The 25,981-nt window shown below is 58.1% G+C and overlaps 4 protein-coding genes across 5 annotated transcripts in view; 3 read left to right on the forward strand and 1 right to left on the reverse strand.

Annotated features, from left to right (window-relative positions):
• Positions 1-17,975, forward strand: part of LOC144952832 (uncharacterized) — a 30,164-nt gene extending 12,189 nt beyond the window's left edge. The window contains 6 exon segments of the mRNA XM_078883300.1: positions 5,966-6,065; positions 8,210-8,347; positions 9,977-10,186; positions 10,910-11,149; positions 15,495-15,898; positions 17,646-17,975. Of these exon segments, the coding sequence (XP_078739426.1) occupies positions 5,966-6,065; positions 8,210-8,347; positions 9,977-10,186; positions 10,910-11,149; positions 15,495-15,898; positions 17,646-17,931 (1,378 nt within the window). The 3' untranslated portion in view covers positions 17,932-17,975.
• LOC144952898 (pleckstrin homology domain-containing family F member 2-like) overlaps positions 1-25,981 on the reverse strand; it is a 95,922-nt gene that overhangs the window by 23,435 nt on the left and 46,506 nt on the right. The window lies entirely within an intron of this gene.
• LOC144952805 (uncharacterized) lies at positions 4,466-5,630 on the forward strand (the record flags this gene model as incomplete). Its single annotated transcript, XM_078883272.1, is given in 5 exon segments — positions 4,466-4,796; positions 4,841-5,265; positions 5,268-5,361; positions 5,397-5,487; positions 5,546-5,630. Coding segments are annotated over 5 exon segments (1,026 nt in total), but the record flags the coding sequence as incomplete, so codon positions are not given.
• Positions 22,215-25,981, forward strand: part of LOC144952892 (phosphoenolpyruvate carboxykinase, cytosolic [GTP]-like) — a 39,847-nt gene continuing 36,080 nt past the window's right edge. Inside the window, 1 exon segment of the mRNA XM_078883366.1 lies at positions 22,215-22,443. Coding sequence (XP_078739492.1) covers positions 22,409-22,443 — 35 coding nt within the window. The 5' untranslated portion in view covers positions 22,215-22,408.

The raw sequence follows: 25,981 nt of genomic DNA on the forward strand, positions 1-25,981 counted from the left end.
CCTGGCTGAGAGATTTTCCCTCCCCCAGGACCTCACAGAAATGCTCAGCAAATCTGCAAACCTGTTCCTGGGGGTCGGAGATTGGATCACCGTTTTTTCCTCTAATGATGGTAATAGGTGTGGCGCTGCAGGTTACTTTTTTGATGGAGTTAAATAGTGATTTGTGATCGCGGGCCACTGAGGCAGACTCCATCTCCTCAGCAACCCGCGACCACCACCCATCCTTACAGCGCCTCACGGCTCTCCGAACCTCCGAGCGAAGACTGCGGTAAACCTCCTCATTCTCTGACGTGGGATGCTGTAGGCGATGAGAGTGGGCCTGTCGCTTTTTCTCAATTAACCTGAACACCTCCTCCGTCAGCCAGGGTTCCCGGGGAGGTCTGGACCGCGTACCCAAAGCAGCCATTGCAGCTGCATGAGTCACAGTCTTAAACCTCGCCCATTTACCCTCGACATCAGGTGGAGTGGGGGACGATGCCAACCCCAGCTGCAAGCGATGATGAAATTCTCGCTTGCAACTTTCATCAGCTAACTTAGACCAGGCCACTTTTGGTTGGAATGGGATCCTGGGTGTACACCCACCACCGGAGTGGAAGAATGGCAGGCGCATCTTACAGATGACTAGTCGATGGTCAGAGGGCAGATCAGCTCCACGGTAGGTCCTGGTGTCAAGGACATGGGCTCGCATCCGCTGGTCCGTCACTACGTAGTCCAGCAGATGTTCTTGCTTGGACCCGGCATGCATCCATGATGTTGTGTGGATGCGCCGATGCCGGAAGAGCGTGTTGGTAATTACAAGCCCATGGGCTGCACAAAAATCTAGCAGCCTCCTACCGTTATTATTGAGCTGATCTGGCCCATGCCTTCCAATCACTCCAGACCAGGTGCCAGTATCATGACCAACTCGGGCATTGAAGTCACCCAACAAGATGACTCTGTCCCGAGTGGCCACTTTAGCCAGCACCTGTGACAGGAGGTCATAGAAAGCGTCCGACTCATCGGCTTTGCCTGCATCCCTCCACAGATGTTCGTCTTCGGTGGGGGCATAAGTAACCACGACCACCACTCCTCGCCACATACACACACACACATACACACACACACATACACACACACACATACACACACACACACACACTACACACACACATACACACACACATACACACACACACACATACACACACACATACACACACACATACACACACACACATACACACACACATACACACACACATACACACACACATACACACACATACACATACACACACACACATACACACACACATACACACACACACACATACACACACACATACACACACACACACACATACACACACACATACACACACACATACATACACACACACATACACACACACACATACACACACACATACACACACACATACACACATACACACATACACACACACATACACACACACACATACACACATACACACACACACACATACACACACACATACACACACACATACACACACACATACACACACACACACATACACACACACATACACACACATACACACACACATACACACACACATACACACACACATACACACACACACATACACACACACACATATACACACACACATACACACACACAGTGTGTATATACACACACACATACACACACACACAGTGTGTATATACACACACACATACACACACACACAGTGTGTATATACACACACACATACACACACACACAGTGTGTATATACACACACACATACACACACACACAGTGTGTATATACACACACACATACACACACACACAGTGTGTATATACACACACACATACACACACACAGTGTGTATATACACACACACACACACAGTGTGTATATACAACAACCGCCATTCGCCACTAAGTGGCGGTGACGTCACCACGACGCTTGTGCCAGGCCATGTGCACCCTGAGGCCACGTGAAGTGTCGAACGCCCGCTGGCAGGAGGTCACGGGGCAGACCCAGCAGGTGCCACGGGTCGACTGACTGAGATGACTGAGATGAGTGGCTGATGCACCACCTGTGCCCCCTACTGTGCCAACTTGCTGTGCTTTAGCCACCCGGCGCTCCGCTCGTTGTTGTGAGCGTCGCTCCTCCGCCCTCCGTTGTTGTTGGAGGGCGACTGCCTCCAACTGCCCAGTAGCGTCCTTCACGAGCCTCCTCCACTGAGGCCGATCTTGACACCGCTGGTACCAGTCATCGGCAAGTCCACTCAGCTCCACGTCCTCCTGTACCACATCACTCCATCTCTTCTCTAGCCCGTGCCGCGCCCGTTTAGCCCCCTCGATCCGGCCGAACAAAAGCTGTTTAGGCATGCGGTGGCTGGGCATGCGGGCTACATGACCCAGCCAACGCAGCCTTGCCTGCCGGAGGAGCTCACTGATGGGACTTTGCCCAGATCTTTCAAGGACTTGTGAGCTCCTCACACAATCCAGCCTGGTTAAACCCAGGATGGATCGTAGGCAGGCCAGCCTAAATGTTTCCAACCGGCGAAGATGCTCCACTAGGGGGGTCCACGTTTCGCAAGCGTAGAGAAGGGAGGGAATGACCGTGGCCGAGAAGACCTGAAGCTTCGTGCGGAGCGACAGACCAGGTAGCTTCCACACAGCGTTACGCAACCGATGAAAAGATATTGCCGCTCGACTGATTCGGAGTGAGACCTCTGCTGATAAACTGGAGCCGGTCATAAGCACACTGCCCAGGTATGGGAAACTCTCCACTCTCTCCACAACTGCCCCATCACCAATTGGGAGTTGTGGGGGTGGAGTGTCCGATGGTACAAAATACCCAGGCAGGTGCTTAGTTTTGGTGGGGCTGCTACACACACACGCAGCCGGGTACGGGTACCCGTTTGCGACCCTGGTGCGGCCGGGTACGGGTACGGGGGGTAAGGAATCAAAACCTGTTTGCGACCGTGTCTCTCCCCCCGTGTCTCTCTCCCCGTCTCTCCCCCCGTGTCTCTCCCCCCGTCTCTCCCCCCGTGTCTCTCTCCCTGTCTCTCCCCCTGTGTCTCTCCCTGCGTGTCTCTCCCCGTGTCTCTCTCCCCGTGTCTCTCCCCGTGTCTCCCTGTGTCTCTCTCCCCGTGTCTCCCCCCGTGTCTCTCCCCCCGTGTCTCTCCCCGTGTCTCTCCCCCCGTGTCTCTCCCCGTGTCTCTCCCCGTGTCTCTCCCCGTGTCTCCCCCCGTGTCTCTTTCCGTGTCTCTCCCCCCCCGTGTCTCTCCCCGTGTCTCCCCCCGTGTCTCTCCCCCCGTGTCTCTCCCCGTGTCTCCCTGCGTCTCTCTCCTCGTGTCTCTCTCCCTGTGTCTCTCCCCGTCCCCGTATCTCCCTGTGTCTCTCTCCCCGTGTCTCCCCCCGTGTCTCTCACCCCGTGTCTCTCCAACGCCCCATCCTGGTGCTGCCACCACTGACCCCCTCTTCTCCCCCCCCCCGTGCCCCCCCCCTGCCCCCCTCCCCCCCCTCCCCCCCCCGTGCCCCCCCCTCGCTCCCTCCCCCCCGTGCCCCCCCCTGCCCCCCCTCCCCCCCCCGTGCCCCCCCCTCGCTCCCTCCCCCCCCGTGCCCCCCCCCTGCCCCCCCTCCCCCCCCTCCCCCCCCCCGTGCCCCCCCCTCGCCTCCCTCCCCCCCCCGTGCCCCCCCTCGCTCCCTCCCCCCCCGTGCCCCCCCCCGTGCCCCCCCCCTCGCTCCCTCCCCCCCGTGCCCCCCCCTCCCCCCCCTCCCCCCCCTCCCCCCCCCGTGCCCCCCCTCGCTCCCTCCCCCCCCGTGCCCCCCCCCCGTGCCCCCCCCTCGCTCCCCTCCCCCCCCGTGCCCCCCCCTCCCCCCCTCCCCCCCCGTGCCCCCCCCCTGCCCCCCCTCCCCTCCCTCCCCCCCCCCCGTGCCCCCCCCTCGCTCCCTCCCCCCCCGTGCCCCCCCCTCGCTCCCTCCCCCCCCGTGCCCCCCCCCTCCCCCCCCTCCCCCCCCTCCCCCCCCTCCCCCCCCCGTGCCCCCCCCCTCGCTCCCTCCCCCCCCGTGCCCCCCCCCCGTGCCCCCCCCTCGCTCCCTCCCCCCCCGTGCCCCCCCCTCCCCCCCCCTCCCCCCCCCCCCCCCCTCCCCCCCCCGTGCCCCCCCCTCGCTCCCTCCCCCCCCGTGCCCCCCCCCCGTGCCCCCCCCCTCGCTCCCTCCCCCCCCCGTGCCCCCCCCCTCCCCCCCCCTCCCCCCCTCCCCCCCCTCCCCCCCCCGTGCCCCCCCTCGCCTCCCTCCCCCCCCGTGCCCCCCCCCCCGTGCCCCCTCCTCGCTCCCTCCCCCCCCGTGCCCCCCCCTCCCCCCCCTCCCCCCCCTCCCCCCCCGTGCCCCCCCCTGCCCCCCCTCCCCTCCCTCCCCCCCCCCGTGCCCCCCCCTCGCTCCCTCCCCCCCCCGTGCCCCCCCTCGCTCCCTCCCCCCCCGTGCCCCCCCCTCCCCCCCCCTCCCCCCCTCCCCCCCCTCCCCCCCCCGTGCCCCCCCCTCGCTCCCTCCCCCCCCCGTGCCCCCCCCCCGTGCCCCCCCTCGCTCCCTCCCCCCCCCGTGCCCCCCCCTCCCCCCCCTCCCCCCCCTCCCCCCCCTCCCCCCCCCGTGCCCCCCCCTCGCTCCCCCCCCCCCCTCCCCCCCCCTCCCCCCCCTCCCCCCCTCCCCCCCCCGTGCCCCCCCCTCCCCCCCCCTGCCCCCCTCCCCCCCCTCCCCCCCCGTGCCCCCCCTCGCTCCCTCCCCCCCCGTGCCCCCCCCCTCCCCCCCTCCCCCCCCGTGCCCCCCCCTCGCTCCTCCCCCCCCGTGCCCCCCCTCGCTCCCTCCCCCCCCGTGCCCCCCCCTCCCCCCCCCTCCCCCCCCTCCCCCCCCTCCCCCCCCGTGCCCCCCCCTCGCTCCCTCCCCCCCGTGCCCCCCCCCCCGTGCCCCCCCCTCGCTCCCTCCCCCCCCGTGCCCCCCCCTCCCCCCCCTCCCCCCCCTCCCCCCCCTCCCCCCCCCGTGCCCCCCCTCGCTCCCTCCCCCCCCGTGCCCCCCCCCCGTGCCCCCCCTCGCTCCCTCCCCCCCCGTGCCCCCCCCTCCCCCCCCTCCCCCCCCTCCCCCCCCTCCCCCCCCCGTGCCCCCCCCTCGCTCCCTCCCCCCCCGTGCCCCCCCCCCGTGCCCCCCCCTCGCTCCCTCCCCCCCCGTGCCCCCCCCTCCCCCCCCTCCCCCCCCTCCCCCCCCTCCCCCCCCCGTGCCCCCCCCTCGCTCCCCCCCCCCCTCCCCCCCCCTCCCCCCCCTCCCCCCCCTCCCCCCCCCGTGCCCCCCCCTCCCCCCCCTGCCCCCCCTCCCCCCCCTCCCCCCCCGTGCCCCCCCCTCGCTCCCTCCCCCCCCGTGCCCCCCCTCCCCCCCCTCCCCCCCCGTGCCCCCCCCTCGCTCCCTCCCCCCCCGTGCCCCCCCCTCCCCCCCCTCCCCCCCCCCTCCCCCCCCCGTGCCCCCCCCCTCGCTCCCTCCCCCCCCGTGCCCCCCCCCCCGTGCCCCCCCCTCGCTCCCTCCCCCCCCGTGCCCCCCCCTCCCCCCCCTCCCCCCCCCGTGCCCCCCCCCTCCCCCCCCTCCCCCCCTCCCCCCCCTCCCCCCCCCCGTGCCCCCCCCTCGCTCCCTCCCCCCCCGTGCCCCCCCCCCGTGCCCCCCCCTCGCTCCCTCCCCCCCCTCCCCCCCTCCCCCCCCCCGTGCCCCCCCCCCGTGCCCCCCCCTCGCTCCCTCCCCCCCCGTGCCCCCCCCCCGTGCCCCCCCCTCCCCCCCTCCCCCCCCTCCCCCCCCCGTGCCCCCCCCCCCCCTCCCCCCCCCGTGCCCCCACCCCGTGCCCCCCCCTCGCTCCCTCCCCCCCCGTGCCCCCCCCCCGTGCCCCCCCCTCCCCCCTCCCCCCCCTCCCCCCCCCGTGCCCCCCCCCCCCCTCCCCCCCCCAGGGGCCCCGTCCCCAGCACTTGCGGCCACTTCTGGCAGATGGTTTGGGAGCAAAGGTCACGAGCCGTCGTCATGCTGAACCGCCTCGTGGAGAAGGGATCGGTGCGGACACCACACAACAACACCCACCACAACCACAACAACCACCACAATTACAACAACGAATGACAACAACAACAACCACTACAACAACAATTACAACAACCACAACCACCACAACCACAACAACCACCACAATTACAACAACAATTACAACAACAACCACTACAACAACAACAACAACACTACAACAACAACAACCACAACAACCACAACACCAACCACAACAACCACAACCACAACAACCACAATAACAACAACAATTACAACAACAACAACCACAACAACCACAACAACAACAACAACCACAACAACCACAACAACCACTACAACAACCACAACAACAACAATTACAACAACAAACCACCACAACAACAACAACCACTACACAAACCACAACAACAACCACAACAACAACCACGACAACAACAACCACAACAACAACAACCATCACAGCCATGAGTGAGTGTGTGTGGTGTGTGTGAGTGGTGAGTGTGTGGTGTGTGTGAGTGAGTGGTGAGCGTGGTGAGCGAGTGGTGAGCGAGTGGTGAGCGTGGTGTGTGGTGTGGTGAGCGTGGTGAGCGTGGTGTGTGGTGTGGTGAGCGTGGTGAGCGTGGTGTGTGGTGTGGTGAGCGTGGTGAGCGTGGTGTGTGGTGTGGTGAGCGTGGTGAGCGTGGTGTGTGGTGAGAGCGTGGTGAGTGAGTGAGTGTGTGTGTATGGTGAGTGTGGTGAGTGTGGTGAGCGTGTGTGTGAGTGGTGAGCGTGGTTGTGTGTGTGTGGTGGTGTGAGTGGTGAGTGAGTGAGTGAGTGTGTATGGTGAGCGTGGTGTGTGAGTGGTGAGCGTGGTGTGTGGTGTGGTGAGCGTGTGTGTGGTGAGAGCGTGGTGAGTGAGTGAGTGAGTGTGTATGGTGAGTGTGGTGAGTGTGGTGAGCGTGTGTGGTGAGTGGTGAGCGTGGTGTGTGGTGTGGTGAGCGTGGTGTGTGGTGAGAGCGTGGTGAGTGAGTGAGTGAGTGTGTATGGTGAGCGAGTGGTGAGCGTGGTGTGTGGTGTGGTGTGTGAGTGGTGAGTGTGGTGAGCGTGGTGTGTGGTGAGAGCGTGGTGAGTGAGTGAGTGTGTGTGTATGGTGAGTGTGGTGAGTGTGGTGAGCGTGGTGTGTGAGTGGTGAGTGTGGTGAGTGTGGTGAGCGTGTGTGTGGTGGGTGAGAGCGTGGTGAGTGAGTGAGTGAGTGTGTATGGTGAGTGTGGTGAGTGTGGTGAGCGTGGTGTGTGGTGTGGTGAGCGTGGTGTGTGTGTGGTGAGCGTGGGGTGTGTGGTGAGAGCGTGGTGAGTGAGTGAGTGTGTATGGTGAGCGTGGTGTGTGAGTGGTGAGCGTGGTGTGTGGTGTGGTGAGCGTGGTGTGTGGTGAGAGCGTGGTGAGGGAGTGAGGTGAGTGTTGTATGGTGAGTGTGGTGAGTGTGGTGAGCGTGGTGTGTGAGTGGTGAGCGTGGTGTGTGGTGTGGTGTGTGAGTGTGAGTGTGGTGAGCGTGGTGTGGTGGTGAGAGCGTGGTGAGTGAGTGAGTGTGTGTGTATGGTGAGTGTGGTGAGTGTGGTGAGCGAGTGGTGAGCGAGTGGTGAGCGTGGTGTGTGGTGTGGTGAGCGTGGTGAGCGTGGTGTGTGGTGTGGTGAGCGTGGTGAGCGTGGTGTGTGGTGTGGTGAGCGTGGTGTGTGGTGAGAGCGTGGTGAGTGAGTGAGTGAGTGTGTAATGGTGAGTGTGGTGAGTGTGGTGAGCGTGGTGTGGTGTGAGTGAGTGGTGAGTGAGTGAGTGTGTATGGTGAGTGTGGTGAGTGTGGTGAGCGTGTGTGGGGCTGGTGAGTGAGTGAGTGAGAGTGTATGGGTGAGTGTGGTGAGCGTGGTGTGTGGTGAGTGAGTGAGTGTGTATGGTGAGTGTGGTGAGTGTGGTGAGCGTGGTGTGTGGTGTGGTGAGTGAGTGAGTGTGTATGGTGAGTGTGGTGAGTGTGGTGAGCGTGGTGTGTGGTGAGTGAGTGAGTGAGTGTGTATGGTGAGTGTGGTGAGTGTGGTGAGCGTGTGTGTGGTGTGGTGAGTGAGTGAGTGTGTATGGTGAGTGTGGTGAGCGAGTGGTGAGCGTGGTGTGTGGTGTGGTGAGTGCAGGTCAAGTGTGCTCAGTACTGGCCGTCCCGTGGTGAGCGTGAGGTGAGTTTCCCGGACGTGGCTCTGCGCCTCACCCTGCTGGGTGAGCAGATCAAGGCCGACTACACCCTGAGGCAGCTGCAGCTCCACAACATCACGGTGAGTCGCTCACCACCACGCTCACCACCACGCTCACCACCTCGCTCACCACCACACTCACCACCACACTCACCACCACGCTCACCACCACGCTCACCACCTCGCTCACCACCACACTCACCACCTCGCTCACCACCACGCTCACCACCACGCTCACCACCTCGCTCACCACCACACTCACCACCTCGCTCACCACCTCGCTCACCACCACGCTCACCACCTCGCTCACCACCACACTCACCACCTCGCTCACCACCTCGCTCACCACCACGCTCACCACCTCGCTCACCACCACACTCACCACCTCGCTCACCACCTCGCTCACCACCACGCTCACCACCTCGCTCACCACCACACTCACCACCTCGCTCACCACCTCGCTCACCACCACGCTCACCACCTCGCTCACCACCACACTCACCACCTCGCTCACCACCACGCTCACCACCACGCTCACCACGCTCACCACGCTCACCACCACGCTCACCACCACGCTCACCACCACTCTCACCACCACGTTCACTACCACACTCACCACGCTCACCACGCTCACCACGCTCACCACTCACCCCACCCCCTGTCTCTCTCCCCGCTCACCAGACAGGAGAAAGCCGCACCGCTCTCCACTTCCACTACACCACCACCCTCACCACACTCACCACCACCCTCACCACCCTCACCACACTCACCACCACCCTCACCACACTCACCACACTCACCACACTCACCACGCTCACCACCCTCACCACACTCACCACTCCCCCTCTCTCCCCACGTCACCAGACAGGAGAAAGCCGCACTGCTCTGCACTTCCACTACACCACCACCCTCACCACACTCACCACACTCACCACACTCACCACGCTCACCACCCTCACCACACTCACCACGCTCACCACTCCCCCTCTCTCCCCACGTCACCAGACAGGAGAAAGCCGCACTGCTCTGCACTTCCACTGCACCACCACCCTCACCACACTCACCACCACCCTCACCACACTCACCACGCTCACCACCCTCACCACACTCACCACTCCCCCTCTCTCCCCACGTCACCAGACAGGAGAAAGCCGCACGGCTCTGCACTTCCACTACACCACCACCCTCACCACACTCACCACACTCACCACACTCACCACGCTCACCACCCTCACCACACTCACCACTCCCCCTCTCTCCCCACGTCACCAGACAGGAGAAAGCCGCACTGCTCTGCACTTCCACTACACCACCACCCTCACCACACTCACCACACTCACCACACTCACCACGCTCACCACCCTCACCACACTCACCACTCCCCCTCTCTCCCCACGTCACCAGACAGGAGAAAGCCGCACGGCTCTGCACTTCCACTACACCACCACCCTCACCACACTCACCACACTCACCACACTCACCACCCCCACCACACGCACCACACTCACCACCCCTCTCTCCCCACGTCACCAGACAGGAGAAAGCCGCACTGCTCTGCACTTCCACTACACCACCACCCTCACCACACTCACCACACTCACCACACTCACCACGCTCACCACACTCACCACGCTCACCACGCTCACCACGCTCACCACCCTCACCACCCTCACCACACTCACCACTCCCCCTCTCTCCCCACGTCACCAGACAGGAGAAAGCCGCACGGCTCTGCACTTCCACTACACCACGTGGCCCGACTTTGGGGTCCCCGACTCTCCGGCCTCGTTCCTCAGCTTCCTGCAGGAGGTCCGCTCCAGCGGAGCGCTGGAGCCAGCGCACGGGCCCAGCCTCGTGCACTGCAGCGCCGGCATCGGACGCTCCGGCACCTTCTGCCTGGTGGACACGTGCTTGTTGCTGGTGGGTGGGTGGGTGGGTGAGTGGGTGGGTGGGTGAGTGAATGAGTGGGTGGGTGAGTGGGTGGGTGGGTGGGTGGGTGGGTGGGTGGGTGAGTGGGTGAGTGGGTGGGTGGGTGGGTGAGTGGGTGAGTGAGTGGGTGGGTGGGTGAGTGGGTGAGTGGGTGGGTGGGTGAGTGGGTGAGTGAGTGAGTGGGTGGGTGAGTGGGTGGGTGAGTGGGTGAGTGAGTGGGTGGGTGGGTGAGTGGGTGAGTGAGTGAGTGGGTGGGTGGGTGAGTGGGTGGGTGAGTGGGTGAGTGAGTGGGTGGGTGGGTGAGTGGGTGAGTGAGTGGGTGGGTGGGTGGGTGAGTGGGTGGGTGGGTGAGTGGGTGGGTGGGTGGGTGAGTGGGTGAGTGGGTGGGTGGGTGAGTGGGTGGGTGGGTGGGTGGGTGAGTGGGTGAGTGAGTGGGTGGGTGGGTGAGTGAGTGGGTGGGTGGGTGGGTGGGTGAGTGGGTGGGTGGGTGAGTGGGTGGGTGGGTGAGTGAGTGGGTGGGTGGGTGAGTGAGTGGGTGGGGGGGTGAGCGAGTGAGATTAGTGGCTGAGTGAGTGAGTGGCTGAGTGAGTGAGTGGCCGAGTGACGCAAACCCTAAATAGACAGCCGACGTCACGTTCGGGCTGGAACCGACTACCTCACTTACCCCCGGTGAGGTCGTCAACATCTCTCCTGACACCGTGGCGCCCGCTACAGATGGCCGCCGGTGCCAACGACGACGCCGGCGGTGGTGGTGGCGGTGGTGGCGGTGGTGGCGGTGGTGGCGGTGGTGGTGGACCCACCCCGGTGGACATTCGTGCCGTGCTGCTGGAGATGAGGACGTCCCGCATGGGACTCATCCAGACGCCGGACCAGCTCCGCTTCTCGTACCTCGCCGTCATCGAAGGCGCCAAGATCGTGACGATGGCTGCCGGCAGCGACGACGACAGAATCGAGGCGAGTTGCGTTTTGGCGTTTGTGGACGCGGTGCGATGAGTCTGTGGGTCTCTGTGTGAGTCTGTGGGTCTCTGTGATGAGTCTGTGGGTCTCTGTGGTGAGTCTGTGGGTCTCTGTGATGAGTCTGTGGGTCTCTGTGTATGAGTCTCTGGGTCTCTGTGGTGAGTCTGTGGGTATCTGTGATGAGTCTGTGGGTCTCTGTGATGAGTCTGTGGGTCTCTGTGATGAGTCTGTGGGTCTCTGTGGTGAGTCTGTGGGTCTCTGTGGTGAGTCTGTGGGTCTCTGTGGTGAGTCTGTGGGTCTCTGTGGTGAGTCTGTGGGTCTCTGTGGTGAGTCTGTGGGTCTCTGTGGTGAGTCTGTGGGTCTCTGTGATGAGTCTGTGGGTCTCTGTAATGAGTCTGTGGGTCTCTGTGGTGAGTCTGTGGGTCTCTGTGGTGAGTCTGTGGGTCTCTGTGATGAGTCTGTGGGTCTCTGTGGTGAGTCTGTGGGTCTCTGTGGTGAGTCTGTGGGTCTCTGTGGTGAGTCTGTGGGTCTCTGTGATGAGTCTGTGGGTCTCTGTGATGAGTCTGTGGGTCTCTGTGATGAGTCTGTGGGTCTCTGTGGTGAGTCTGTGGGTCTCTGTGGTGAGTCTGTGGGTCTCTGTGGTGAGTCTGTGGGTCTCTGTGATGAGTCTGTGGGTCTCTGTGGTGAGTCTGTGGGTCTCTGTGATGAGTCTGTGGGTCTCTGTGATGAGTCTGTGGCTCTCTGTGATGAGTCTGTGGCTCTCTGTGATGAGTCTGTGGGTCTCTGTGATGAGTCTGTGGGTCTCTGTGGTGAGTCTATGGGTCTCTGCGATGAGTCTGTGGGTCTCTGTGATGAGTCTGTGGGTATCTGTGATGAGTCTATGGGTCTCTGTGTGAGTCTGTGGGTCTCTGTGATGAGTCTGTGGGTCTCTGTGATGAGTCTATGGGTCTCTATGATGAGTCTGTGGGTCTCTGTGATGAGTCTGTGGGTATCTGTGATGAGTCTATGGGTCTCTGTGTGAGTCTGTGGGTCTCTGTGATGAGTCTGTGGGTCTCTGTGATGAGTCTATGGGTCTCTATGATGAGTCTGTGGGTCTCTGTGATGAGTCTGTGGGTATCTGTGATGAGTCTATGGGTCTCTGTGATGAGTTTGTGGGTCTCTGTGATGAGTCTGTGGGTCTCTGCGATGAGTCTATGGGTCTCTGTGTGAGTCTGTGGGTATCTGCGATGAGTCTGTGGTTCTCTGTGGTGAGTCTGTGGGTCTCTGTGGTGAGTCTGTGGGTATCTGTGATGAGTCTGTGGGTCTCTGTGGTGAGTCTGTGGGTCTCTGTGGTGAGTCTGTGGGTCTCTGTGATGAGTCTGTGGGTATCTGTGATGAGTCTGTGGGTCTCTGTGGTGAGTCTGTGGGTCTCTGTGGTGAGTCTGTGGGTCTCTGTGATGAGTCTGTGGGTCTCTGTGGTGAGTCTGTGGGTCTCTGTGATGAGTCTGTGGGTCTCTGTGTGAGTCTGTGGGTCTCTGTGATGAGTCTGTGGGTCTCTGTGATGAGTCTGTGGGTCTCTGTGATGAGTCTGTGGGTCTCTGTGATGAGTCTGTGGGTCTCTGTGTGAGTCTGTGGGTCTCTGTGGTGAGTCTGTGGGTCTCTGTGATGAGTCTGTGGGTCTCTGTGATGAGTCTGTGGGTCTCTGTGATGAGTCTGTGGGTCTCTGTGATGAGTCTGTGGGTCTCTGTGATGAGTCTGTGGGTCTCTGTGTGAGTCTGTGGGTCTCTGTGGTGAGTCTGTGGGTCTCTGTGATTAGTCTGTGGGTCTCTGTGATGAGTCTGTGGGTCTCTGTGATGAGTCTGTGGGTCTCTGTGATGAGCCTGTGGGTCTCTGTGATGAGTCTGTGGGTCGCTGTGATGAGTCTATGGGTCTCTGTGATGAGTCTGTGGGTCTCTGTGTGAGTCTGTGTGTCTCTGTGATGAGTCTATGGGTCTCTGTGATGAGTCTGTGGGTCTCTGTGTGAGTCTATGGGTCTCTGTGATGAGTCTGTGTGTCTCTGTGATGAGTCTATGGGTCTCTGTGTGAGTCTGTGAGTCTCTGTGTGAGTCTGTGTCTCTGTGTGAGTCTATGGGTCTCTGTGATGAGTCTGTGGGTCTCTGTGATGAGTCTATGGGTCTCTGTTTGAGTCTGTGGGTCTCTTTGTGAGTCTATGGGTCTCTGTGATGAGTCTGTGGGTCTCTGTGATGAGTCTATGGGTCTCTGTGATGAGTCTATGGGTCTCTTGTGTGAGTCTGTGGGTCTATGTGTGAGTCTGTGGGTCTCTGTGATGAGTCTGTGGGTCTCTGTGATGAGTCTGTGGGTCTCTGTGATGAGTCTGTGGGTCTCTGTGTGAGTCTGTGGGTCTCTGTGATGAGTCTGTGGGTCTCTGTGTGAGTCTGTGGGTCTCTGTGATGAGTCTGTGGGTCTCTGATGAGTCTGTGGGTCTCTGTGTGAGTCTGTGGGTCTCTGTGATGAGTCTATGGGTCTCTGTGATGAGTCTGTGGGTCTCTGTGATGAGTCTGTGGGTCTCTGTGATGAGTCTATGGGTCTCTGTGATGAGTCTGTGGGTCTCTGTGTGAGTCTGTGGGTCTCTGTGATGAGTCTATGGGTCTCTGTGATGAGTCTGTGGGTCTCTGTGTGAGTCTGTGGGTCTCTGTGATGAGTCTGTGGGTCTCTGTGATGAGTCTGTGGGTGTCTGTGTGAGTATGTGGGTCTCTGTGTGAGTCTATGGGTCTCTGTGTGAGTCTATGAGTCTCAGTGTGAGTCTGTGGGTCTCTGTGATGAGTCTATGGGTCTCTGTGATGAGTCTGTGGGTCTCTGTGTGAGTCTGTGGGTCTCTATGATGAGTCTATGGGTCTCTATGATGAGTATGTGGGTCTCTGTGATGAGTCTATGGGTCTCTGCTGTGTGATGAGTCTATGGGTCTCTGCTGTGTGATGAGTCTGGGTCTCTGTGTGATGAGTCTATGGGTCTCTGTGTGAGGCTATGGGTCTCTGTGATGAGTCTGTGGGTCTTTGTGATGAGTCTATGGGTCTCTGTGTGAGTCTATGGGTCTCTGTGTGAGTCTATGGGTCTCTGTGTGAGTCTGTGGGTCTCTGTGATGAGTCTATGGGTCTCTGTGTGAGTCTATGGGTTTCTGTGATGAGTCTGTGGGTCTCTGTGATGAGTCTATGGGTCTCTGTGTGAGTCTATGGGTCTCTGTGTGAGTCTGTGGGTCTCTGTGATGAGTCTATGGGTTTCTGTGATGAGTCTATGGGTCTCTATGATGAGTCTGTGGGTCTCTGTGATGAGTCTGTGGGTCTCTGTGATGAGTCTGTGGGTCTCTATGATGAGTCTGTGGGTCTCTGTGATGAGTCTGTGAGTCTCTGTGATGAGTCTGTGGGTCTCTGTGTGAGTCTATGGGTCTCTGTGATGAGTCTGTGGGTCTCTGTGATGAGTCTATGGGTCTCTGTGTGAGTCTATGGGTCTCTGTGTGAGTCTGTGGGTCTCTGTGATGAGTCTATGGGTTTCTGTGATGAGTCTATGGGTCTCTGTGTGAGTCTGTGGGTCTCTGTGATGAGTCTGTGGGTCTCTGTGATGAGTCTGTGGGTCTCTATGATGAGTCTGTGGGTCTCTGTGATGAGTCTGTGGGTCTCTGTGATGAGTGTGGGTCTCTGTGATGAGTCTATGGGTCTCTGTGATGAGTCTGTGGGTCTCTGTGATGAGTCTATGGGTCTCTGTGATGAGTCTATGGGTCTCTGTGTGAGTCTATGGGTCTCTGTGTGAGTCTGTGGGTCTCTGTGATGAGTCTATGGGTCTCTGTGATGAGTCTATGGGTCTCTATGATGAGTCTGTGGGTCTCTATGATGAGTCTGTGGGTCTCTATGATGAGTCTGTGGGTCTCTGTGATGAGTCTGTGGGTCTCTGTGATGAGTCTATGGGTCTCTATGATGAGTCTGTGGGTCTCTATGATGAGTCTGTGGGTCTCTATGATGAGTCTGTGGGTCTCTGTGTGAGTCTGTGGGTCTCTGTGATGAGTCTATGGGTCTCTGTGATGAGTCTATGGGTCTCTATGATGAGTCTGTGGGTCTCTGTGATGAGTCTATGGGTCTCTGTGATGAGTCTATGGGTCTCTATGATGAGTCTGTGGGTCTCTGTGATGAGTCTATGGGTCTCTATGATGAGTTTATGGGTCTCTATGATGAGTCTATGGGTCTCTATGATGAGTCTATGGGTCTCTATGATGAGTCTGTGGGTCTCTATGATGAGTCTGTGGGTCTCTGTGATGAGTCTGTGGGTCTCTGTGATGAGTCTGTGGGTCTCTGTGTGTCCCTGTCCACCCCAGGATGGATGGATGGAGCTGTCGAACGACGATGGCGGCGGCGACGACGGTGGTGGTGGCGGTGGTGGCGGTGGTGGCGGTGGTGGTGGTGGTGGCCGATGGTCGGCTGACCAACTCTCACCGGACTTGCCGCCGCCGCCGCCACCGCGTCCGGAACGTCGTCCAGCGCCGGATCTCACCATCACCGCCTCCTCCTCCTCCTCCTCTTCCGTCAACTCCTCACCATCTCCACCGCCATCGCCGCCATCGCCTGCGGAGCCGGCGTTACGGTTCCGGCGCGTTGCCGGGACGACGGCTGAGCCGGTGTCGGTGTTGCCGGGATGTCCGGAGGAGGAGGAGGTGGTCTACAGGAACGTTGACGACGAGGAGGAGAAGGGGGAGGCAGATGCCGGATGGCAAAACTCGAGGTGACTCATCACACAGCAGAGACCCACAGACTCATCACACAGCAGAGAGCCACAGACTCATCACACAGCAGAGAGCCACAGACTCATCACACAGCAGAGAGCCACAGACTCATCACACAGCAGAGACCCACAGACTCATCACACAGCAGAGAGCCACAGACTCATCACACAGCAGAGACCCACAGACTCATCACACAGCAGAGACCCACAGACTCATCACACAGCAGAGACCCATAGACTCATCACACAGCAGAGACCCACAGACTCATCACACAGCAGAGACCCACAGACTCATCACACAGCAGAGACCCACAGACTCATCACACAGCAGAGACCCATAGACTCATCACACAGCAGAGAGCCACAGACTCATCACACAGCAGAGACCCACAGACTCATCACACAGCAGAGACCCACAGACTCATCACACAGCAGAGACCCATAGACTCATCACACAGCAGAGACCCATAGACTCATCACACAGCAGAGACCCACAGACTCATCACACAGCAGAGACCCACAGACTCATCACACAGCAGAGACCCATAGACTCATCACACAGCAGAGACCCATAGACTCATCACACAGCAGAGAGCCACAGACTCATCACACAGCAGAGAGCCATAGACTCATCACACAGCAGAGACCCACAGACTCATCACACAGCAGAGAGCCACAGACTCATCACACAGCAGAGACCCATAGACTCATCACACAGCAGAGAGCCACAGACTCATCACACAGCAGAGACCCATAAACTCATCACACAGCAGAGAGCCACAGACTCATCACACAGCAGAGAGCCATAGACTCATCACACAGCAGAGACCCACAGACTCATCACACAGCAGAGAGCCACAGACTCATCACACAGCAGAGACCCATAGACTCATCACACAGCAGAGAGCCACAGACTCATCACACAGCAGAGACCCATAAACTCATCACACAGCAGTATTAACCAGGGCGGTCGCTGCGGTTGAACCTCCCACACGGGCAGTTAGTTTGGAGCTGGCGTCAGTGGGGAGTCTTAATTAGCGGCCAATTAATTAATTAGTTATGCAAATGAAGTAACAGGGGATTCTGTGACTAACGTTCTCTCTCCCTCTCTCGTGTGTCTCCCACACTCATCACCACCACCACCACCAACTACCCCACCACCACCAACTAACATCACCTACCACCACCAACTAACACCAACTACCACCACTACCACCACCACCAACTACCACCACCACCAACTAACACCACCACCAACTAACACCACCACCAACTACCACCACCAACTAACACCACCACCACTACCACCACCACTACCACCACCACCAACTACCACCACCAACTAACACCACTACCACCACCACCACTACCACCACCACTCCCACCGCTACCATCACCACCACCACTACCACCACTTTTACCTAAACCACCACCACCACCACCACCACTCCCACCACCACCTCAACCATCACCACCACTTCCACCACCACCACCACCTCAACCCCCCCCACCACCACCTAAACCACCACCACTCCCACCACTACCACCACCACTCCCACCACTACCACCATCACTCCCACCACTACCACCATCACTCCCTCCCACCACAACCACCTCAACCGCCACCACCTCACCACCACCACCACTCCCCCCCCACCACCACCACCACCACCACCACCCCCCCCCCACCACCACCACCACCACCACCACTCCCCCCCCCACCACCACCACCACCACAACCCCGCAGCCCGTCTCCCCGCGCCGCGTCCGACCGCCTTGCCAAGCGAGAGCGCCGCGAGTCTCGCCGAGTGGCGATGGTGGAGCGTCTCAAGGGGATGCGGTGCCGGCAGTCCCTTGCCGAGCGGGCGGCCGACGACGCCGGCGCTCCGGCGTCACCGGCGTCGCCGGCGTGGTGGTGGCGGCGCTGGCGGCGGTGGCACGGCCGCTGGGGGTGGCGGCCGCTGATGACCGGAGCTTTCCTGATCGGGGCCTTGTCGCTAGGCCTCTACGCCGGGTGCCGGGCCTACGTCTAGAGATGTCGCCACCCACGCGCACCGTGGGTGGGCGGCGGTGGTGGTGGTGGTGGTGGCGGTGGTGGTGGTGGCGGTGGTGGTGGTGGTGGTGGGGGGGGGGTGGTGGGGGGTGGTTCTGTATCGGCTGTTGCCGCCGCCGCCACACCGCGTGGGAGGCAGCCATGTTGCTGCCACCCCATCATCATCATCCTCATCATCATCTTTATCATCATCATCATCTTCTTCATCATCTTCATCATCATCATCCTCATCATCTGCCCCTCACTCCCTCCCATCTCTTGCCGCGTGTGGAAGGCGGCCATGTTGCCGCCACCACCACCACCACCCTCTCGACCATCACCACCACCGTCACCATCACCACCCCCATCGTCACCACCACCGTCACCACCATTGTCACCACCACCGTCATCACTACCAGGACATCACCATCACCACCATCATCACCACCACCGTCATCACCACCACCGTCACCACCATCACAACCACCGTCACCACCATCACAACCACCGTCACCACCATCATCACCATCACCACCATCATCACAACCACCGTCACCACCATCACCACCATCACCACAACCACCATCACCACCATCACCACCATCACCACCATCATCACAACCACCGTCACCACCATCATCACCATCACCACCATCATCACAACCACCGTCACCACCATCACCACCATCACCACCATCGTCACAACCACCGTCACCACCATCACCACCATCACCACCATCATCACAACCACCATCACCACCATCACCACCATCACCATGGTCAAGGTGTCCCCCTCCCACCCGTTCCTGTCGTGGTTCTGCGTGTGGTGTTTGCGGTGGGGGGGGTGAAGGGGGGATGAAGGGGGGGGGGGGTGGTGGGGGGGGGGCTGGGGGGATGGCCCTGGGGGGAGGGGCGTGAGATTTCTGCGGGGGTAAAGAGTTTGTGTTGCGCTCTCTCTCCCTCACTCTCTCTCTGTCTCTCACTCTCTGTGTCTCTCACTCTCTCTCTGTGTCTCTCTCTCTCTGTCTCTCTGTCTCTCTGTGTCTCTCACTCTCTCTCTGTGTCTCTCTCTCTCTGTCTCTCTGTGTCTCTCACTCTCTCTCTGTGTCTCTCTCTTACTCACTCTCACTCTCTCCCTTACTCTCTCTCTGTCTCTTACTCACTCTCACTCACTCTCACTCACTCTCTCTGTCTCTCTCTCCCTCACTGTCTCTCTCTCTCACTCTGCTGAGTGATGATCGCTCTGCCGCCCGCTCGCTCGCACGCCGATGATGACGTCGTCGATGATGACGTCGTCGATGATGACGTCGTCGATGATGACGTTGTCGATGATGACGTCGATGTCAACAATGACGTTGTCGATGACGTCGATGATGACGTTGATGTCAACGATGACGTCGATGATGACGTCGATGTCAACGATGACGTCGATGTCAATGATGACGTCGATGATGACGTTGATGTCAACGATGACGTCGACGATGACGTCGATGATGACGTCGATGTCAACGATGACGTCGATGATGACGTTGATGTCAACGATGACGTTGTCGATGATGACGTTGATGATGACGTTGATGTCAACAATGACGTTGATGTCAACGATGACGTCGATGATGACGATGATGACGTTATTGTCAACGATGACGTTGATGTAAACGATGACGTTGATGTCGACGATGACGTCGATGATGACGTCGACGACGTCAACAATGACGTCAATGACGATGACGTCAACGATGACGTCAACGATGCTGTCGATGTAGTCGATGACGATGTCGATGATGTTGTCGACGATGTTGTTGATATTGTTGATGTTGTTGTTGATGATGTTGTTGTCGTTGATGTCGTTGTATAATGCCAATGAGCTATCCGAAGATGATCGTTATTTTTTTATTTAAACCTCCTTGTAAAGTGGAACGCGTGCGCACAAGACACGCACGTACACACGTCACGTGTGTACACGACACGCATGTACACACGACACATACACACATACACATGACACACGCATGTACACACGACATATACACACGACATACACACGACACACACGACACACACGACACACACACGACACGACACATACACACACGACACACGCATGTACACACGACACATACACACGTACACACGACACGCATGTACACACGACACACGCGACACACACACGACACACACACGACACACACACGACACGACACATACACACACGACACACGCATGTACACACGACACATACACACGTACACACGACACGCATGTACACACGACACACGCATGTACACACGACACATACACACACGACACACGCATGTACACACGACACATACACACACGACACACGCATGTACACACGACGACACACGACACGCACACACAACACGACACATGACACACGCATGTACACACGACACAACACGCACACACGACACACGCATGTACACACGACACATGACACACGCATGTACACACGACACAACACGCACACACGACACACGCATGTACACACGACACACAACACGCATGTACACACGACACGCACGCAGAAACCCCCCAACGCAAATGAAACATTCAGCGTGCGGTCACTTTTTTCATCGGTTGTACAATGATTGGAAAATATTAATAAAGTTCGGGTTAGAGAAACAGCGGGCCCCGTGGTGGTGGTGGTGTGGTGGTGATGATGGTGGTGATGGTGATGGTGGTGTGATGGTGGTGATGGTGGTGGTGTGATGATGATGATGATAGTGCTCTGGAGAGTTTTGCTGCTGCTACTGTGAGTCTATGGGTCTCTTTGTGAGTCTATGTAGGTCTCTGTGTGAGTCTATGGCTCTGTGTGAGTCTATGGGTCTCTATGGGTCTCTGTAGGTCTCTGTGTGAGTCCATGGCTCTCTATGGGTCTCTGTGTGAGTCTATGGGTCTCTGTGTGAGTCTATGGGTCTCTGTGTGAGTCTATGGGTCTCTATGTGAGTCTATGGGTCTCTGTGTGAGTCTATGGGTCTCTGTGTGAGTCTATAGGTCTCTGTGTGAGTCTGTGGGTCTCTGTGTGAGTCTATGGGTCTCTGTGTGAGTCTGTGGGTCTCTGTGTGAGTCTATGGGTCTCTGTGTGAGTCTATAGGTCTCTGTGTGAGTCTGTGGGTCTCTGTGTGAGTCTATGGGTCTCTGTGTGAGTCTGTGGGTCTCTGTGTGAGTCTATGGGTCTCTGTGTGAGTCTATGGGTCTCTGTGTGAGTCTATATGTCTCTGTGTGAGTCTGTGGGTCTCTGTGTGAGTCTATGGGTCTCTGTGTGAGTCTATGGGTCTCTGTGTGAGTCTATAGGTCTCTGTGTGAGTCTATGGGTCTCTGTGTGAGTCTATGGGTCTCTGTGTGAGTCTATGGGTCTCTGTGTGAGTCTATAGGTCTCTGTGTGAGTCTGTGGGTCTCTGTGTGAGTCTATGGGTCTCTGTGTGAGTCTGTGGGTCTCTGTGTGAGTCTATGGGTCTCTGTGTGAGTCTATGGGTCTCTGTGTGAGTCTATAGGTCTCTGTGTGAGTCTGTGGGTCTCTGTGTGAGTCTATGGGTCTCTGTGTGAGTCTGTGGGTCTCTGTGTGAGTCTATGGGTCTCTGTGTGAGTCTATGGGTCTCTGTGTGAGTCTATAGGTCTCTGTGTGAGTCTGTGGGTCTCTGTGTGAGTCTATGGGTCTCTGTGTGAGTCTATGGGTCTCTGTGTGAGTCTATAGGTCTCTGTGTGAGTCTATGGGTCTCTGTGTGAGTCTATGGGTCTCTGTGTGAGTCTATGGGTCTCTGTGTGAGTCTATAGGTCTCTGTGTGAGTCTGTGGGTCTCTGTGTGAGTCTATGGGTCTCTGTGTGAGTCTGTGGGTCTCTGTGTGAGTCTATGGGTCTCTGTGTGAGTCTATGGGTCTCTGTGGATCTGTGCAATTGAAACGATTTTCCCGCCACTTGTCACGTGACACCGCCGAGCCAACCGCCACGCGCGAATCCGGAAGTCTGACACAGCGGGCGCCGTGTATCAATGCGCGTGCTGACCACCAAATCACCACCTCGCCTCTTCACCGCCTCGTCAACAACAACAACGACAACAACGCCTTCAACTCACAAATCGATTAAACAGTTCACGCCAAATGACGATGCGAGCGATCGATTTTAACCTCAGCGTTCATCGGAGGAGCCGGGTGAGGTGGGGGATTATTTTATTTCCTGCAGCGGAGCGTTACGCGGATTTCGAGGTTCGTGCTCAGGCGAGGACCCCCCCCCCCCTCGGGGTATAAAAGGAGCGGCGCGCGCGTAATTTTGTCACTCGCCGCAAAAGTTTGAAAGTTTTTTAGCTTTAAATTTGTTATTTTCTTAAAGAAAACAAAAATAACGATAACACACGCGCGCGGGTGCACTATAACGACAAAGTAATGCGATCGTAAGCGGTGAGATTGTTAAACAAAATTAGTTTTTAGTACAAAAGTTTACCTCAGAACTCGACTCAAATGGCTGGCGCCTATCCGCGCCTGGGGAGCTTGAGGTGAGGATATCAAAACACGCCGACTTCTCGGCCCCGACCGCCTTTGTCTCTCCCCCCGTCGGTACTAGGAGATGTTGACTACCTCGCCTGGTCTACAGGAGGTCTACGTGGAGTTTGTGTGTCTCTCTCATCATCATCATCACAGTGGCTATGAGATGTTGACTACCTCGCCTGGTCTACAGGAGGTCTATGTGGAGTTTGTGTGTCTTTCATCATCATCATCACGGTGGCTATGAGATGTTGACTACCTCGCCTGGTCTACAGGAGGTCTATGTGGAGTCTGTGTGTCTCTCATCATCATCATCACGGTGGCTATGAGATGTTGACTACCTCGCCTGGTCTACAGGAGGTCTATGTGGAGTTTGTGTGTCTTCATCATCATCATCATCATCACGGTGGCTATGAGATGTTGACTACCTCGCCTGGTCTACAGGAGGCCTATGTGGAGTCTGCGTCTCTCATCACCATCATCACAGTGACTAGGAGATGTTGACTACCTCGCTTGGTCTACAGGAGGTCTATGTGGAGTCTGTGTGTCTATCATCATCATCACGGTGGATATGAGATGTTGACTACCTCGCCTGGTATACAGGAGGTCGTGGGTTCAATCCCTGCTGCTGTATATGTGGAGTCTGCGTCTCTCTCATCATCATCATCAGGGTGACTGAGATGTTGACTACCTCGGCTGGTCTACAGGAGATCGTGGGTTCGATCCTGATAATTCCTGCTGTATATGTGGAGTCTGCGTCTCTCCCTTAGACCCTGCTAGAGGCTACACGGGTGACCTTTGTCTTTGTGTCACCGTGTGTGTCTCAACGTGTCACTGCGTGTCACTGTGTCACTCTGTGTGTGTGTCACTGTGTGTGTGTGTCACTCTGCGTGTCACTCTGTGTGTGTGTCACATTCTGCGTGTCACTCTACGTGTGTCACTCTGCGTGTGTCACTCTGCGTGTGTCACTCTGCGTGTGTCACTCTGCGTGTGTCACTCTGCGTGTGTCACTCTGTGTGTCTGTGTATGTGTGTGCGTGTCACTCTGTGTGTGTGTCACTCTGCGTGTCACTCACTCTGTGTGTGTGTCACTCACTCTGTGTGTGTGTCACTCACTGTGTCACTCTGCGTGTCACCTGTCACTCTGTGCGTGTCACATTCCGTGTCACTCTGCGTGTCACTCTGTGTGTGTGTCACTGTGCGTGTCACTCACTCTGCGTGTCACTCTGTGTGTCACTCTGTGTGTCACTGTGTGTGTGTCACTGTGCGTGTCACTCACTCTGCGTGTCACTCTGCGCGTGTCACCGTGTGGATTGTGGCGCCACGTTGCGAAATGTGACCTCAGATCGCCTTGAACTCTTCCCCCTTACGCACTCCCAGTGTCTCTGTCTCTCTGTCTGTCTCTGTGTCTCTCTGTGTCTCTGTCTGTCTCTGTCTTTGTCTGTGTCTCTCTCTGTCTGTCTCTCTCTGTCTCTCTCTGTCTCTCTCTGTCTGTCTCTCTCTCTGTCTGTCTCTCTCTGTCTCTCTCTCTGTCTGTCTCTCTCTGTCTGTCTCTCTGTCTGTCTCTCTGTCTCTCTCTGTCTGTCTGTCTCTCTCTGTCTGTCTCTCTGTGTGTCTGTCTCCCTCTCTCTGTGTGTCTCTCTCTCTGTATGTGTCTCTGTCTGTGTCTCTCTGGGGTCATGGATTCTGTCACGCGGTTGTCATCATCATCACCACCATCAGTGCAGTGTGGACATGAAGTTGTTACATCTCACACTGGCCAACAACAACCACCAAGATAACAAGATTGGCAAACACTGAACCCAAATTCTGTGTGGGTGTGTCACTCTGTGTATGTGTGTGTGTGTCACTCTGTGTGTGTGTGTCACTCTGTGTATCTGTGTGTGTGTGTCACTCTGTGTATCTGTGTGTGTGTCACTCTGTGTATCTGTGTGTGTGTGTCACTCTGTGTGTGTCACTGTGTATCTGTGTGTGTGTCACTCTGGCCAGGAGTCGGAGCCATTCCCTTTTCACCTTTGGGTGCGACAGGGATGTCCTCTGGCTCCAACATCTATTTCGACCACGTAGTTTGTGAAGCCTTCAGTAGCTGTACCGCAGGAATTCCCATCTGGTACCGATACAATGGGAGGCTGATCGATGCCCAGGTGCGGTCAAGGGATGGCTCCCTATTGGTCAACCATGTTATGTATGTCGATGATCTGGTAATTGCGGCTCACTCAGAGGAGGAGTTGGAGGCGCTGCTGCTTAACCTGGAGCTTGACACTAAGAGGTGGGGCCTTACCATCAGCCCCACCAAAACGAAGCACCTGCCTGGGTATTTTGTACCATCGGACACTTCACCCCCACAACTCCCAATCGGTGATGGGGCAGTTGTGGAGAGAGTGGAGAGTTTCCCATTTTATCTGGGCAGTGTGCTCATGACCAGCTCCAGTTTAACAGCGGAGGGTCTCATTCAATCATTAGAGCGGCAATATATTTTCATCGGTTGCGTAACGCCGTGTAGAAGCTACCTGGTCTATCGCTCCGCACGAAGCTTCAGGTCTTCTCGGCCATGGTCATTCCCTCCCTTCTCTACGCTTGCGAAATGTGGACACCCCTAATGGAACATCTTTGCTGGTTAGAAACATTTAGGCTGGCCTGCCTACGATCCATCCTGGGTTTAACCAGGCTGGATTGTGTGAGGAGCTCACAAATCCTTGAAAGATCTGGGCAAAGTCCCATCGGTGGGTTCCTCCGGCAGGCAAGGCTGCGTTGGCTGGGTCATGTAGCCCGCATGCCCAGCCACCGCATGCCTTAGACAGCTTTTGTTCGGCCGGATCGAGGGAGCTAAACGGGCGCGGCACGGGCTAGAGACGAGATGGAGTGATGTGGTACAGGAGGATGTGGAGCTGAGTGGACTTGCCGATGACTGGTACCAGCGATGTCAAGATCGGCCTCAGTGGAGGAGGCTCGTGAAGGACGCTACTGGGCAGTTGGAGGCAGTCGCCCTCCAACAACAACGGAGGGCGGAGGAGCGACGCTCACAACAACGAGCGGAGCGCCGGGTGGATAAAGCACAGCAAGTTGGCACAGTAGGGGGCACAGGTGGTGCATCAGCCAGTCATCTCGGTCATCTCAGTCAGTCGACCCGTGGCACCTGGGTCTGCCCCGTGACCTCCTGCCAGCGGGCGTTCGACACTTCACGTGGCCTCAAGGTGCACATGGCCTGGCACAAGCGTCGTGGTGACGTCACCGCCACTTAGTGGCGAATGGCGGTTGTTGTTGTGTCACTCTGTGTCTGTGTGTGTGTCACTGTGTCTGTGTGTGTGTCACTGTGTCTGTGTGTGTGTCACTGTGTCTGTGTGTGTGTGTCACTGTGTCTGTGTGTGTGTGTCACTGTGTCTGTGTGTCACTGTGTCTGTATGCGTCACTCTGTGTGTGTGTGTCACTGTCTGTGTGTGTGTCACTCTGTGGGTGGATAGATCATGGCTCATGGTGATCAGTCATTGCCATGGCTTAGCAGAAACCTCCATGCAGCAGTGAATCGACCATGGCTATGGCCAGGGCAGAT

The sequence above is a fragment of the Lampetra fluviatilis genome, chromosome 70 (assembly GCF_964198595.1).
Source record: "Lampetra fluviatilis chromosome 70, kcLamFluv1.1, whole genome shotgun sequence".
NCBI classification, from domain to species: domain Eukaryota; kingdom Metazoa; phylum Chordata; class Hyperoartia; order Petromyzontiformes; family Petromyzontidae; genus Lampetra; species Lampetra fluviatilis.